General features: G+C 40.7%; 1 protein-coding gene across 1 annotated transcript; it reads left to right on the forward strand.

The window, feature by feature from the left end:
- The first annotated feature begins 2631 nt into the window (after positions 1–2631).
- aldh5a1 (aldehyde dehydrogenase 5 family, member A1 (succinate-semialdehyde dehydrogenase)) lies at positions 2632–15220 on the forward strand. Its single transcript, XM_079569026.1, has 10 exons — positions 2632–3039; positions 7751–7834; positions 7921–8091; positions 8160–8276; positions 10261–10404; positions 11442–11585; positions 13096–13254; positions 13656–13819; positions 13941–13999; positions 15000–15220. Exons 1-10 carry the CDS (start codon positions 2770–2772, stop codon positions 15209–15211), a joined length of 1524 nt encoding a protein of 507 aa, XP_079425152.1. The 5' UTR covers positions 2632–2769; the 3' UTR covers positions 15212–15220.
- The last annotated feature ends 647 nt before the right edge of the window (positions 15221–15867 follow it).

Raw genomic sequence — 15867 nt, forward strand, 5'->3', positions numbered from 1 at the left:
GCAAATTGTCATATCTGGGCCACATTATTATCACACAATAAAATACAGTGGAGAAAAAAGGCCCTAAATGTGTTTGCAAAACCAGTTGGTTCAATTGTTAATGTTCACTTAATGGCTGAGATATTTTTCGGGGATGTGTCTCCCTCTTGTGTTTATTGACAGTTAATGCGCCTCTTCAGTTGGACTATAGTCTTTAACCTCTTAACTCCCACCTGAACCGAGCACTTTTTCTCCAGCTTTACCCCAATCTAAAAGCTTCTGGAAAAAAAGGTGTGAAAATAGCAACAAAACTGAGACGAAAGCAAGGATGTATATAAGAATTTGACAAAAAAATGCGAATAATTTGACGAAAAAGTGACAAAAAAGTGAAAAAAAAGTGAAAAAAATGGACAAAAATTTGACAAAAAAGTGAGAAAAATTTGACAAATTTTTTTGAAAAAATTGACGAAAAAGTGACAAAAAATGGACAAAAAAGTGAGAAAAAATGGACGAAAAATTTAGAAAAAAATGGACGAAAAAATGACAAAAAAGTGAGAAAAATTTGACGAAAAAATGCGAATAATTTGACGAAAAAGTGACAAAAAAAATCGAAAAATTTGACAAAAAAGAGATGACTGCCCAACAAAAAAGTGAGGAAAAAAAATCTGATAATCTGAGGAAAAAGATCAATTTAGTTTTGTAGATCTTAGCTTTGAAATGAGGTGTTACACTGGCCTACAGGATTTGGGTAAAGCTGAACTGGAGAAAATGCTCTCGGTTCAGGCGGGAGTTAACAGGTTAAAGGCCCTATACCTGATTTTTTTTATACTAAAGGAGGACAAAAGAAATGTCTTTCCATCAAATTGGGATTAGTGCCTTTATGTTGTTAGAGGCCAAGATACAAACAATATCCATGACACTTGATGTTGCACTATTTTAATTGTGAGCTAATCAACCATATGAGTCTGAAGAACAGAACCAACTGTATCTGGGAGGAGAGAGAGAGAGAGAGAGAAAGAGAGAGAGAGAGAATTTCTCTCTCAAAATGGCTGTAGTGAATGTCTTGAAATAGGCCTCTGTCTCTTTAAGAACCTCTGAGCCTTTCAGACACGCCCCCTCCACACGCTGTCTGTGGCATCAGTGGGGAGGGGGTTCTGCTGAGGAGCAGTGGTCGGTTACTCGGCTGGTGATGAAAGCTCGGAGGCGTCTCCAGGAGGTGGGGGCGTTCCTAGGAGGACTCAGGCAAACCTATCCCTAAAATGGCCGCCATCAGAGTTTTTACAGATTACTCAGAAATATGTGAATGTGCCAAGGCAACACTTCAGGCATGTTTTTAATGAGGGAGTGACATAATAACATGATGGAAATCTTGAAAAAGTCAATTTTGCATGATACCCCCCCCCCCCTAGCTTGAATGCCTTGAATGTAAATACCAACACCTTACACCAGGGGCAGGCAAGTTTGTGTTATGGAGGGCCGATTTTCTTGCCTGGCTCTGCCATACTCTTCCCTGTCCATTCCATGCAGGGAGTTAGTCTGGTCACGGAGCAATTGGAGCAGTTTGAAGGGGCGGGCCTAACGCGCACAGATTGTCAGTGAAATAAACCAATCGGCGATTAGCGGACGTGACGACAGCTGTGTCCAATTAAACAAATATGAAGTGAATATTAACTCACGCGGAGAACGCGAGGCAAAATCCTTGACTACTTCATCCAATGATTAGTTTTGGCTGATGTTAACGTTAATTGAACTAAAAACATAGAGGTGCAGCGAGTGACGTAGCCTTCTCATTTCTCTGCGACGTTCGTGATTGGTTCGGCTCGGCCTTAGCCGCCAATCAACAACGTGTCTACTGTGCGTGGCCAGACCCACCTTCTTTCATGCAGAAAGAAGGTGGGTGTGGTTTATCAGGCTACCGATTTTCATCATTGCCAAATCACCAGGGGCCGAACCTCACCAGTAACCTCACCATAACAGCCTAAAGTAAAAAACTTTTTTTCTGCAAATCCCAATGTTTTAACATCAGTGGTTGTGGTTGGCCTGGCTTCAGGGACCCACCATTACCCCAGGATGACAAGCCGCGACCAAAATAAAACTGTAATTTGCCATATGTCATATAAAATAACATTAATTTTAAATGACTCCTGTGTGTTTCCGCACAGTTTCAGATGGAAAATGTTGGAAAAAAAGTTCCCTATAGGTTTGAGACCCACTGAAAATAGTTCCGCAACCCAATGTTGGGTCCCGATCCACCAGTTGAAAATCACAAATGTTTTACATTATCAAGTGGAATGTTCTGTCAGGATGTTCATTTTAAATTTGGACACTATTTCTCCCATTTATAGAGTACTTGAATAGATATTTGATCTCTTATTGGCATAACAATATTTCTCAAATTCATCTTGGGGGCCAAAGGTTCTGTGCTGGCAGGCCGGATTTGGCCCGCGGGCCTGAAGTTGCCTACCACTGCCTTACACTTTTCCATTGCATGTACTAGTTATTACAGATTGTTAGAGTGCATTACATTGTGCTAATTTAATAGGTACAATGTATCAAGGGCCATTTTTATTATTAGCACTACTTTTTTCAGTGCAGTTCATTTTTCTCACTTGTGTTTTTATAGTACGAACCACATTGTGTTTGTGCAGCGTCACGTGACTGAGTGGCTCCAGCTCAAACCACCGGAGGTCGGTTCTCCTCCTCCTCCTCCTCCTCCTCCTCTGGTCTTCTCTTCTTCTCCTCGGCTCTCCCCCATCTCCTCCACTCTCTCCCCCGGCCGTGGCTGCAGACATGACCGCTCAGGCCCTGCTGAGGACGCTGCCCCCCATCATGATGCAGTCTGTCCGGCGGACGTACAGCCTGGACGTGGCCGCCCCCCTGCTCCGGACCCAGGGCTACATCAACGGGCGCTGGACCTCGGCCGCCTCGCTGTTCCCGGTGCTGGACCCCGCCACCGGGCAGGAGATCGCCCAGGTTTCGGACTGCGGCCCCGGGGAAGCAAAGCGAGCCGTGGACGCGGCGTACGAAGCCTTCCAGTCCTGGAAACAGTTCACGGCTAAGGTGAGGCTGCAGCTAAACCCGTCCCGCCGAACTCCGTGTGAAAACGCGGCGCGTTTAGGACGTTGTGTTGTAAACGGATTATTGCGCTCTCTGGATTAATAACAACCACTACTAACTATTCTGTGTCGACTTATCTTTTAATCGGCATAATCGAAATTCAGTTAAAACGAACCCACGTTTTTGCATTCGCTGTTGTTTACGTGGTTGGCGCTAAGCTAACACGGAAATTGGTAAGAAAATGATACATTATTAGCACAAAACTCAAGCCGAAATAACGCGTGTCATTCTCTGCTCTTAACAAATCTACCAGTTTATGAAATTAATATCGCCATTTTGTATATTTTGCATTTCGAGTTTGTAATTAAAGTTCTGCAGTGGTTGTTGCCTCATAGTCAGAAGGTCGTGGGTCAAATTCCCGGATCTGTGTCGAGTTTCTCAAACCAAAACATGCACAATAGGCCGTGTTGGGCAAGTTGCTTTAAGATTGTAATATATTCTATAGTTACAGCTTAAAAGTGTAATATGTTTGTTATATAGGCCTATTACTGTTTCATAAATGTAGCAGATTTACACTTTGAGTTACTTTTGGCAAAATATAAACTGAAAAGAGTAATAATGTCACCGAGGAAAAGTGCAAAAGATTGTCCTTTCTTTTGCTTCCCCACAGTCCCTCATGTTTTGTTTTGACGGCACTGACGACACATAACTGCAGATCTTACTCACCAGTGTAACTTGATTTACTGCATTTTATTTGGAGAGTGTGACATTTTTTATTTCATATATCGATACAAGCCATTTAAATGCACTTGTAACTCGAGTTACTTGAAATGTAGTGACTAATATATTCCTGTATTTTAAAGGTGCATTATGCAACTGTTCATATTTTTGTGTGTTTGACCTTGTAGTGAATGACTCAGTGGCTCTGTGAGTTGGCATCTTTATTTTCGATCATGGTGGTCTCTACAAGGCTCCGGGATCAGTTGTTTTGTAGGTTTTCTGGTGAGCATTGAAAACCTTCCCAGCTATTGATCCTGGAGCATCCAAGACACCACTGTGATGGAAAGTAAAGGTGCCGTGCTGAGCCGCTGGGTCACTACAAGGTCAAATACACACAACGCTCAACTTTTTTTTTTCACATACAATTTGCATAATGCACCTTTAACCTCTTACCACCCGCCTGAACCAAATGCATTCTGTCCTCTTTGGCCATTATATAGGCCTGTGTAACACCTCATTTGAAAGCTAAGACCCACAAAACTGATCTTTTTCCTCGCGTTGTTGCTGTGTTGTGTCACCTTTTGCATGTTTTTTTTTTTCTTTTTGGTCACATTTTTGTTGAGTTTTTGTCATTTTTGTTGTTGAATTTTTGTCACTTTTTGGTTGATACTACTATTAGTAAAAGACAACGTTTTGAGTTCTAAATAAAGCTGAAGTCGTCTCAAATTCTTGCAAAGTATCATTTAACCCCTTAATTCCCACCTGAACCGAGCACATTTTCTCCAGTTTGACTTTACCCCAATCCAAAAGCTTCTGGAAAAAAGCTGTGAAAATAGCAATAAAACTGAGACGAAAACAATGATGGAAATGTGACAAAAAAGTGACGAAAAATTGATGAAAAAGTGGCAAGAATGTCACAAGAAATTGACAAAAAATTGATGAAAAAATGACAAAAATGTGACAAAAAATGACAAAATATGTCAAAAAAATTACCAAAATGTAACAAAAAACTACAAAAATTTGATTAAAAAAATGACGAAAAAATGAAGATAATAAGTGACAAAAAATGAAAAAAATTGACAAAATGTGACAAAAAAAAATGAAAAAAATTTGACAAAAAAATTTGACAAAAAATTACAAACAATGTGACACAAATGTGATAAAAAAAATTGACCAAAGAATGACAAATGTGACAAAAAATGACAAAAAAAACGTACAAAAATGAGTTGAATACCCAACAAAAAATGATGGGAAAAAAATCTGATGACATGAGGAAAAAGATCCTCTCAGTTCAGGCGGGAGTTAAGAGGTTAAAAAGACTTTCCTTTCAAAATGACATTCAAAGCTTCTGAGCTTCCAATTTCACCACAATAAATATAAAAAAAACTTAAATCATTCCGAGTACCCCCAGTAAGACCCCGAGTGCCCCCCAGTAAGACCCCGAGTGCCCCCTGACTGGGACACAGTGCTATGGACCATGTGCTTAAATATTTAATCAGAAAACTGTCATGTCCTGATGCGCCGCGGCTCGGTTCACCCACTGGTCAATAAATAACAGTAGTAAATAAATGTTTTCTTTATTCTTTGAGGTGACGTAAGGACAAGGTCGATCACGGGCGCAGCCTTTGGACCTGCTTTGTTTTTCTTTTACAGTAACAACTGGCTAGTGGATAAAACGCTACAGAGACAGCGGACAGACATGAGAGAAATACTGTTCTTAAGGTTAAGTTATACTTTATTAACCCCTTAAGGTTAGGTTAATTTATTTGTACCCGTGGGTAAATTCGTTTTGCAATTCTGAGAACTAGTCGACACATTAAAACACATTTTACAAAGATAAAACATCACACATATAAAATACAAAACTTGTAAGTGCTCCACATACTAACAGGATGTGCCTTTGGTACAAAAAAAACAACTGAAGTTTAAGCCACTTGACAGTAACAAAGATAAAAAAAAAAAACCTGCGTCAGGGGCAATTTGATCCCGACTTGTTCATAAAGGAAAGGGCAGCGGGAACAAAGCTTTTCTTAAAACGGTTCGTGTGGCTCATTGGCATCAAAAAACGACGCCCAGACGGAAGCAATCGAAACTCTGAGTGCAAAGGATGCTCTGAGTCTTTTGCGATGCTTCGTGCCGTCCTCTCTAACTGTCTATCATGCAGAAAGTCCAAACTGGTCTGAGGCTGGCCAATGACTTTACTTGACCACTTGACGAGCTGATTCAAGGCGTTTCTGTTTCTAACAGAAGAGCTCCCGTACCAGGCGACCAGGCAGAAAGCTAGGGTCGCTTCGATGAATGCCCGATAAAACAGTGTCATCACAGTTTTATCTACATGAAAGAAGGACAGTTTCCGAAGACAATACAGTCGTTGGTGGCCCTTTTTACAAACAGCAGCACAGTTTTCATTAAAATTCAGTTTGCAATCAATAATTGTTCCAAGATACTTGTAGGACTCCACACACTCCACTGATTGTCCCTTTATATATGTTACAACATGTGGGAGAGTGCTCTTCCTAAAGTCGATGATCATATCTTTTGTTTTTGCAACATTCAAGAGAAGATACGACTTATCACACCATTTGACAAAATCCTCAACAACTGGGCCATGCTGACTTTCATTTTTGTGAAGTAGACTTACAATAACTGAGTCATCTGCGTATTTTAAGATGATTCTGTTTTCATGGTCACTCTGGCACATGCTAGTGTACAATATAAACAACAGGGGAGAGAGAACAGAACCTTGGGGTGAGCCTGTCGAAACAGTGCACTGATCAGAGAGTTCACCATTAACTCTCACCTTAACTCCCACCTGAACCAAGCACATTTTCTCCAGTTTGGCTTTACCCCAATCCAAAAGCTTCTGGAAAAAAGCTGTGAAAATAGCAACCAAACTGAGACGAAAACAATGATGGAAATGTGACAAAAAAGTGGCGAAAAATTGATGAAAAAGTGGCAAAAATGTCAAAAGAAATTGACAGAAAAAATGTACGAAAAAATGACAAAAATTTGACAAAAAAGTACAAAAATATGACAAAAATGTGATAAAAATTTGACAAAAAAAATTACAAAAATGTGAAAAAATGACCAAAATGTAACAAAAAATGTCAAAAATTTGATTAAAAAATGGACGAAAAAAATGACAAAAAAATGACAAAAAATTTACAAAATGTGACAAAATAATTACAAAAATATGTCAAAAATGTGATTAAAATTTGACCAAAAAAATGACAAAAGTGACAAAAAATTACAAAAGTGACAAATGACAAAAATTTGACAAAAAAAATGACAAAAAATTGTCAATGTCAAAAATGTGACAAAAAATGACAAAAAAATGACAAAGTTACAAAAATCAGTTGAATACTCAACAAAAAAAATGCTGGAAAAAAAATCTGATGAGTATAAGGTTGAACAGAATAAAGGAAGACTGGTGGAGTGCCCATTTTTTGAGAGCCACTGTAAAATGTAAAATATAAAATATAATGTAAAATATAATGTAAAAAATAATATGGAATTTATGAAAATATGTCAAGGACTTGTATGTACGTCTTGTATGTCCTGTCTTTGTGTTTGTTTGTCTTGTCTTTGTCTTGTCTTAGTCTGGAAGCATCTGTCTGTGAAATGTATTGTGATTTTGGTATTGTTGTGTTATTTATGTTTTTGTTTTATTCAATGTATACTGTGACTGTGTCTATGTCTGAGGTGAATGAATGAATAAAAAAAATAAATAAATAAAAAAAATCTGATGACGTGAGGAAAAAGATCCTCTCAGTTTAGGCGGGAGTTAAGAGGTTAATCCCCGCAGGGAAATTCATTCTCTGCATTTGACCCGACCTGTTGGAGCAGTGAGCTGCCAGCAGGGGGGGGGCCCTTCGGGGACCCATCTCCAGGCTGGTGGTCAGAAACCCCTGGCTGGAGGATCCACATATTGATGATGACTCTGTGACCCCCCATAAGACAACATTTATTCTCATATTGTGTTTTTGTTTTTCAGGAGAGAAGCGTGTTGTTGAGGAAATGGTACGAACTCATGACGCAGCACAAAGAAGACCTCGCCAAACTCATCACTTTCGAGTCGGTGAGTGAGGGGTTAACGGGGCTGCGCGACTCTGGTGTTTGATGCAGACTCTGGGACATCTTCTCACTGTGATCCTGGTGTTTCAGGGTAAACCTCTGGCTGAGGCGCTCGGCGAGATCGGGTACTCCGCCTCCTTCCTGGAGTGGTTCTCTGAGGAGGCGCGGCGGGTGTACGGGGACGTGGTGCCCTCCCCGTTTAAAGACCGTAAGATGCTCCTGCTCAAACAGCCCGTGGGAGTGGCCGCCGTCATCACCCCGGTAGGTCAGATGCCCTCCCGTGGGTCAGATGTGTGTGGGCGGGACTAACGCTGACGTCTTTCTCTCAGTGGAACTTCCCCAGCGCGATGATCACCAGGAAAGTGGCGGCTGCGTTGGCGGCCGGCTGCACCGTGGTCATCAAACCGGCCGAGGACACGCCGCTGTCGGCTCTGGCTCTGGCTGAGGTCAGTGCGTTTAACGTCACCATTTATATTTGTGTTTCATCTTTTATCACTTAAGGGAGACTTTGAGTTTCAAATCCATGTTATAACATTATTCTTCCGTCAAAAACAGACCTGGAGAATTTCACTTCTTTCAGGCAGTTTGGAGAATAATCCAGATCATTTTGGTTGTTTCGTCTTCTGCTGTTGAAGTGATTCGACCTGTACTTACTGTGTGATTACTGGATAATACTGCGTCATTGGTGAAACAGTCTTCCACATTTTTAAGCTCACTATCCAACATTGAAGAGGTTCTGAGACTTCTGTGCGTAGTCATTCCCACTGCTGCCTGAGGAGGGAGCTCTAGAATCCGTGTTCACTTCAATCATTGGTTATACTGTTTCAAAAGGAAACTGGAAAAACTACATTTCTGCTTGTTTTTTGTTTTTTCCTTGTCTAAAATTGCAAAGTTGTTAATATGTTCCAAACAAAATCATGGTGTTACTACCTTTTAGTTGAATTAGGGCTGCTCGATTATTGAAAAAATAATAATCATGATTATTTTTGTCATGATTGAAATCACGATTATTCAAACGATTATTTGTTGCCTTTAAAAAAAAGTAGCTTTATTTTATTTATTTATTAGTCAAAACACTATGATGATGTTTTATGTTTTCTGGACAGTCATAAAAGTACAAATGATTTCAAGTACGCCTTGATTAAAGAGAGGTCCCTGTTTCACACAAATTACTTCTGTATGTAGAAGTACCACATTTACTACCTATGAATTGCTGCTGTAGTATCCTTGAATTACCAATAAGTACCATAGATGTATCACTGTAGCTACTAGAAACTATCACTTAAAGTACCAAAGTTAATAGAAGTACAACCTTCATTACTAAGAGTTACCACTGTATCTCTTAGTAATGAGAGAGACAATGGTAACTCTGTCTCCCTAACCCCCCTAACCTTAATTACTAGTGATTATGACTTAGTACCCCAATAATAACCTAGAATTACCACTGTGAATACTAGTACTTATCACTGTAATTACCACTGTCATTACCACTGTAAGTACCACTGTAAGTACCAAGGACTAACCGGCCCGTAATGTAAAGTGTTACCCATATTCCCCCCGAATATCACTGCACATTCTCACATGCATGTTTATTTTCTTAGGCCACTCTCCTCCTCCTCATCGTTCTCATTGAATACGACCTGTTTCATGTCGCCTGCATTAATAAAACTGCAAACTTTTCATGCCCGTTCAGTCACAGTGGGAACATTTAGACACAGTGCATTGGGAGAGGAGGTGCTTTTATGAAGCAGAATAACCAGTAATCAAAGGGTACACACTGTCCTCACTGATTAGACATTCTCATTACCTGTTGGATCATTACCATGGATCAGGCCGGTCCCTGTTAAACCCGGCTCAGTCCGGACCAAAGGCTGGACCAGAGTTTCCTGGAGCTGAGCCCAGTTTGACGCCTGTGGCTGTGGAAAGTCCACACGTCCCGACTGAACATTAACTGTTCACGCCCGCGGAGGAACAGGCGGGAAATAATGATAATGATGAAGATTGATTTGACCGGTTAAAGGGTCAGGTCATACGAGCTGGTGTTGTAGCAAATTACACACTAAATGTATGATTAAAGAATGTCTAAGTAAAAGCCAGTTGGACTTTTTTTGGACTAGGGCTGTGTTTTATTGACAAAAACGAACACATCTTTTTTTATTCTTTTTATGTCACTTTCCCCCCAATGTTTTCAAAAATGTTTCCCCATTTTAAACATATTTTTTCCCATTTTTTCCACATTTCTAGACGTTGGAGGTGAATTCAGACAGAGGGTTTGTTAGTTAGTTAGTAAGTAAGTAAGTAAGTAAACCTAGTATCTTACTGGATTCAAATAAATCGTCAGTTTTCACACCAGGGAGCTGAACCCCGGCTCCAGAAGGACTGTATGAAAATGCTCTGTCACTAATGAAAGAACGTGGTGTCTGTGTGCAGCTGGCGGAGCAGGCGGGCATCCCGGCGGGGGTGGTGAACGTGGTGCCCTGCTCCCGAGAGAACACGCCGGCAGTGGGACAGGTCCTGTGCACGGATCCCCTGGTGGGCAAGATCTCCTTCACCGGCTCCACGGCCACCGGAAAGGTACCACTCACTTCTCTTAACCTCTTAACTCCCGCCTGAACTGAGAGGATCTCTTTCCTCACGTCATCAGATTTTTTTCCCATCATTTTTTTGTTGGGTATTCAACTCATTTTTGTAGCTTTTTTTGGTCACATTTTTGTCATTTTTTCGTCAATCTTTTATCACATTTTTTTCACATTTTTTTCACATTTTTGTCACATTTTTTGTCATTTTTTTGTCAATTTTATGTAATTTTTGGTCAAATTTTTATCAAATTTTTGTAATTTTTTTGTCACATTTTTTTTTCATTTTTTGTCACATTTTGTCACATTTTTTGGTCAATTTTGTATCAAATTTTGGTCATTTTTGTCACATTTTTGCAATTTTTTTGACACATTTTTGCAATTTTTTGTAATTTTTTGGTCAAATTTTTATCACATTTTTGTAATTTTTTTGTCACATTTTTTTCATTTTTTGTCACATTTTGTCACATTTTTTGGTCAATTTTGTATCAAATTTTGGTAATTTTTTGTCACATTTTTGCAATTTTTTTGACACATTTTTGCAATTTTTTTGTCACATTTTGTCACATTTTTGTAATTTTTTGGTCAATTTTTTATCAAATTTTGGTCATTTTTTTGTCAAATGTTTGCAGTTTTTTTGTAGAATTTTTATCACATTTTTGTCATATTTTTGTAATTTTTTTTGTCACATTTTGTCACATTTTGTCACATTTTGTCACATTTTTGTCACTTTTTTGTCATTTTTGTCACTTTTTTGTCATTTTTTCGTCCATTTTTCGTCAATTTTTTGTCACATTTCCATCATTGTTTGGGGTAAAGCCAAACTGGAGATAATGTGCTCGGTTCAGGTGGGAGTTAAGGGGTTAAAGCTGCTCAGGGTTAGAGCATGAATAAAATCTGGTAAAGCTTCAGAGCTGCTTCATTCTGTTTGAACACCGACCTCTTGTGGACGAACTGTATTATTGCGACTTCTCCTAAACACGACTGAATCAAATGTGAGTGGCCCTTTGATTATTCGCCCTCTGCTCCGCACAGGTGCTGCTGAAGATGGCGGCTGACACGGTGAAGAAGGCGTCCATGGAGCTGGGGGGTCACGCGCCGTTCATCGTCTTCGACAGCGCTGACCTGGACTTGGCCGTCAAGGGAGCCATGGCGTCCAAGTTCCGCAACTCGGGACAGGTGAGGGGGGGTTAAAACGTCTGGGGCCGACACCTCTACAAACCTGCTCTGAAACACACGAGACTCTGGTGTTAGTTTAGCAGTTCTCTTTCCTCTGTCTAATGAAATGCTTGCAAATCTTAAGAAAGAAAGAATTCAGCGCCATTTATTTTCTGCGTTTGTGGCATTAGAGTATAGTATTAGACAGCATTGAATCTGCCTGTATTAATCCTGTACAGGCCACATATTTTTTTCCCGAACTTATTTAACCCCTTACCTCCCACCTGAACCGAGCACATTTTCTCCTGTTTGGCTTTACCCCAATCCAAAAGCTTCTGGGAAAAAGCTGTGAAAATAGCAACAAAACTGAGACGAAAACAATGATGGAAATGTGACAAAAAAGTGAGAAAACATTGACAAAAAATGTCACAAAAAATTGATGAAAAAATGACAAAAATGTGACAAAAAAATGACAAAAATGTGACAAAATGTGACAAAAAAATGTGATAAAAATTTGACAAAAAAATACAAAAAAATTACAAAAATGTGACAAAAAATTACAAAAATATGACAAAAATGTGATGACAAAAAAATTACAAAAATGTGACAAAAATGCGATAAAAATTAGACAATAAAATTTATGAAAATGTGACAAAAAAATGACAAAAAATTGATAAAAAAGGAAAAAAATGGGACAAAAAAATGTGAAAAAAATTTGACAAAAATGTGACAAAAAAATTACAAAATATTGACTAAAAAATGACAACAAAAAAATGACAAAAAAAGTTCCAAAAATGAGTTGAATACCCAACAAAAAAATGATGGATAAAAAATCTGATGACGTGAGGAAAAAGATCCTCTCGGTTCAGGCGGAAGTTAAGAGGTTAATCCCACCCATAAAACGAAAATAAAAACAGAAGCTTTAAACCTGCAGGGTCTGGCCTTAAACAATAATTACTCAGAAGCCGCTTAAACTCAATGGAAAGATTAACAAGTCGGAGACATTTACGCTGCAGTTAATGATTTAACATTTGGAAAAACACTGATTTTGGGAAGAAATCTCCAACAGGAAAGTCCCAGGATTCTGTGGCTTAAAGCTGCTGTCCAGAACCGTGTGAGAGAAGAAGAGTCTCCAGAGCTTTTTCTCCAGTTTGGTTTTATCCAAATCTAAATGCTTAAAAAAAAAAAAATCAAAATAGTCACAGAAATAAATGAAAATGGATGAAAATGCAGCAAAAAGTGACGAAAAATACCATTAAAAAACAATAAAGTATCCACAAAAAACTGACAAAAATGTGACAAAAATTTGTTCAAAAAGTGACGAAAACGTGACAGAAAAGTGACAAAAAGTGAGAAAATAGTGAGTGTGTAAGAGGTTACTTTAACTTCACTTTAACCTCCAGTTTAGCTTTACCCAAATCTTAAAGCTGTTTTCATCCTCATTTTCGTTGCTGTTTTGACGGTAAGGGTTTCTAACTTGTAAAAACCTGAATATTTGCATCATTTCCTTGTTTTTATGCTGTTTCTTCAGACGTGCGTGTGTTCGAACCGTTTCCTGGTGCAAAGCGGCGTCCATGATCAGTTCCTTCAGAAAGTGGGCGAGGCCATGGACCGCGAGCTCAGAATCGGCCACGGCATCGAACCCACAACCACCCAGGGCCCGCTCATCAACCCGAGGGCGGCAGAGAAGGTGCGGCTGCAGCGCAGAGTCACGCTTTTGTTAACGAGATTTGTCAGTGTGACCTGGAGAGGGAGAGGGAGTCCGATAAAAACGAGTCCAAATAGCTTTGAATCTGCCGCCCCGTCCCGACTGCAGATTCACGTCCGCATTTCTTTTACATTTTTTTTCCTCAAATTTTCCCCTTTTTCCCAAATGTGTCAATTTTCTTCCCCAATTTTTTCTTGTCTTTCCCCTTTTTTTCCTTTTTAATGTTGATGATCAACAGCATCAAAACTTGAATATAAAGATTTTATATTTTTCAGCACCTGCTTTTGATCATTTTTTTCGATGACAGACTGGTATCGTTTAACGTTGCTCTGACAGAACAACATGAAGTGTCTCCCCACAATAATCCCGGGCCTGTCCTGCAGGTGGCGCACCAGATTTCGGACGCCGTGTCTCTGGGAGCGAAGGTGCTGAGGGGAGGCTCGCGTTTGGACGGTTCGTATGTGGAGCCCACGCTGCTCGCAGACGTAAACACCTCCATGCTGTGCACCCGCGAGGAGACCTTCGGCCCCGTCATGCCGGTCATCAGGTCGGTGGCAGAGTGGTTAGCCTCCCCCGCCTCCCGCGACTTCCCCCCGCCTCCTGCGCCTCCCCCTGCCTCCCCCATCTCTCACTGACGGGATCCTGATCATCTGTGTTTCATGTTTCAGGTTTGACACTGAGGCGGAGGCTGTGGCCATCGCCAACGCCTCTAATGTGGGTCTGGCAGGTGAGAAACACTTCCTCTTGGTCTAGTCTAGGTTTAGTCCTGACTTAATCCTGATTTAGTCCTGATTTAGTACTGATTTAGTCCTAGTTTAGTCCTGATTTAGAGCTGGTTTAGTCCTGACTTAATCCTGATTTAGTCCTGATTTAGTCCTAGTTGAGTCCTGATTTTGAGCTGGTTTAGTCCTGACTTAATCCTGATTTAGTCCTGATTTAGTCCTGATTTAGACCTAATTTAGTCCTGATTTAGTCCTGACTTAGTCCTAGTTTAGTCCTGACTTAATCCTGATTTACTCCTGATTTAGACCTATTTTAGTCCTGATTTAGACCTGATTTAGTCCTGATTTAGTCCGAGTTTAGTCCTGATTTAGAGCTGATTTAGTCCTAGTTGAGTCCTGATTTAGTCCTACGTTAGTCCTGACTTAATCCTGATTTACTTCTGATTTAGACCTATTTTAGTCCTGATTTAGACCTGATTTAGTCCTGATTTAGTCCTAGTTGAGTCCTGATTTAGTCCTGATTTAGTCCTAGTTGAGTCCTGATTTAGTCCTGATTTAGAGCTGATTTAGTCCGAGTTTAGTCCTGACTTAATCCTGATTTAGTCCTAGGTTAGTCCTGATTAAGTCCTAGTTGAGTCCTGATTTTGAGCTGATTTAGTCCTAGGTTAGCCCTGATTTAGTCCTAGGTTAGTCCTGATTTAGTCCTGACTTAATCCTGATTTAGTCCTGATTTAGAGCTGATTTAGTCCTAGTTTAGTCCTGATTTAGTCCCACTTAAGTCCCACTTAAGTCCTAGCCCCGGTCCCGTCTGCCCCGGTCCCGTCTGCCCTGGTCCTGACCCGGTCCTGCCCTGGTCCTGCCCTGGTCCTGCCCCGGTCCTGCCCCGTTCCTGCCCTGGTCCTGACCTGGTCCTTCCCCGGTCCTGCCCCGGTCCTGCCCCGGTCCTGCCCTGGTCCTGCCCTGATCCTGCCCTGGTCCTAACCCGGTCCTCTCCTCTGTTCCCAGGGTACTTCTTCTCGCAGGACGTGTCCCAGATCTGGCGTGTGGCCGAGGCCCTGGAGGTGGGCATGGTGGGGGTGAACGAGGGCCTGCTGTCCTGCCCAGAGGGGGCCTTCGGCGGGTACAAGCAGTCAGGGCTGGGGCGCGAGGGCTCCAAGTACGGCATCGAAGAGTACCTGGAGGTCAAGTACATGTGCTTCGGAGGACTGGTGCCGTGAGGAACAGTCGCAAATAATAATTCATTTCATTTTATTCCCACAATTTCTCCTGAGCTTTGTCTGGTCGGGTCGGGTCGGGTTGGAGGGTCGGCCCGTCAGTGAACCATAAATGCCAGAAGAAACGGGTCCTAAATAGATTGTTTATCACAATAAAAACAAAGGTGATACTTGGGCCCTTGAGGTGATTCTCACAGATTGAACAGAGTTTAACCTCTGACCTCCGCCTTAACAGAGAGCAATTTCTTCAGTTTGGCTTTACCCAATTTTAAAAGCTTCTCGGAGAGCAACAGTATAATGCTTCATTTGAAAGCTAAGACTTACAAACGTGATTGTAACTTTTTTTGTCTGTTTTTTGCTGATTTTCCTGCACGTTTTTGTTGCTCTTTTGACGCTTTTAGTTGTGTTTTCGTCATGTTTTTATGTCACTTTTTTGTTGTGTTTTCGTTAGCCTGGGAATACTTGTGCTGCTTGAGTGTTTCGAATCATTTCTGCTTGGCAGCTTGGAAACCAATGCTGAAATCTTCACATGGATTTGGACACCAATCACAGAACGGGGATTCATGACGGCAGCAGACGTGAAGCCATCTTTCCATCCAGCTGTAGACCGTGTTTCATAGTTTCGCTCGAAAATTAATATTAAAAGAAGAACAGCGTTT

Source organism: Gobius niger, assembly GCF_951799975.1.
Source record: "Gobius niger genome assembly, chromosome: 13".
Classification (NCBI taxonomy): Eukaryota; Metazoa; Chordata; class Actinopteri; order Gobiiformes; family Gobiidae; genus Gobius; species Gobius niger.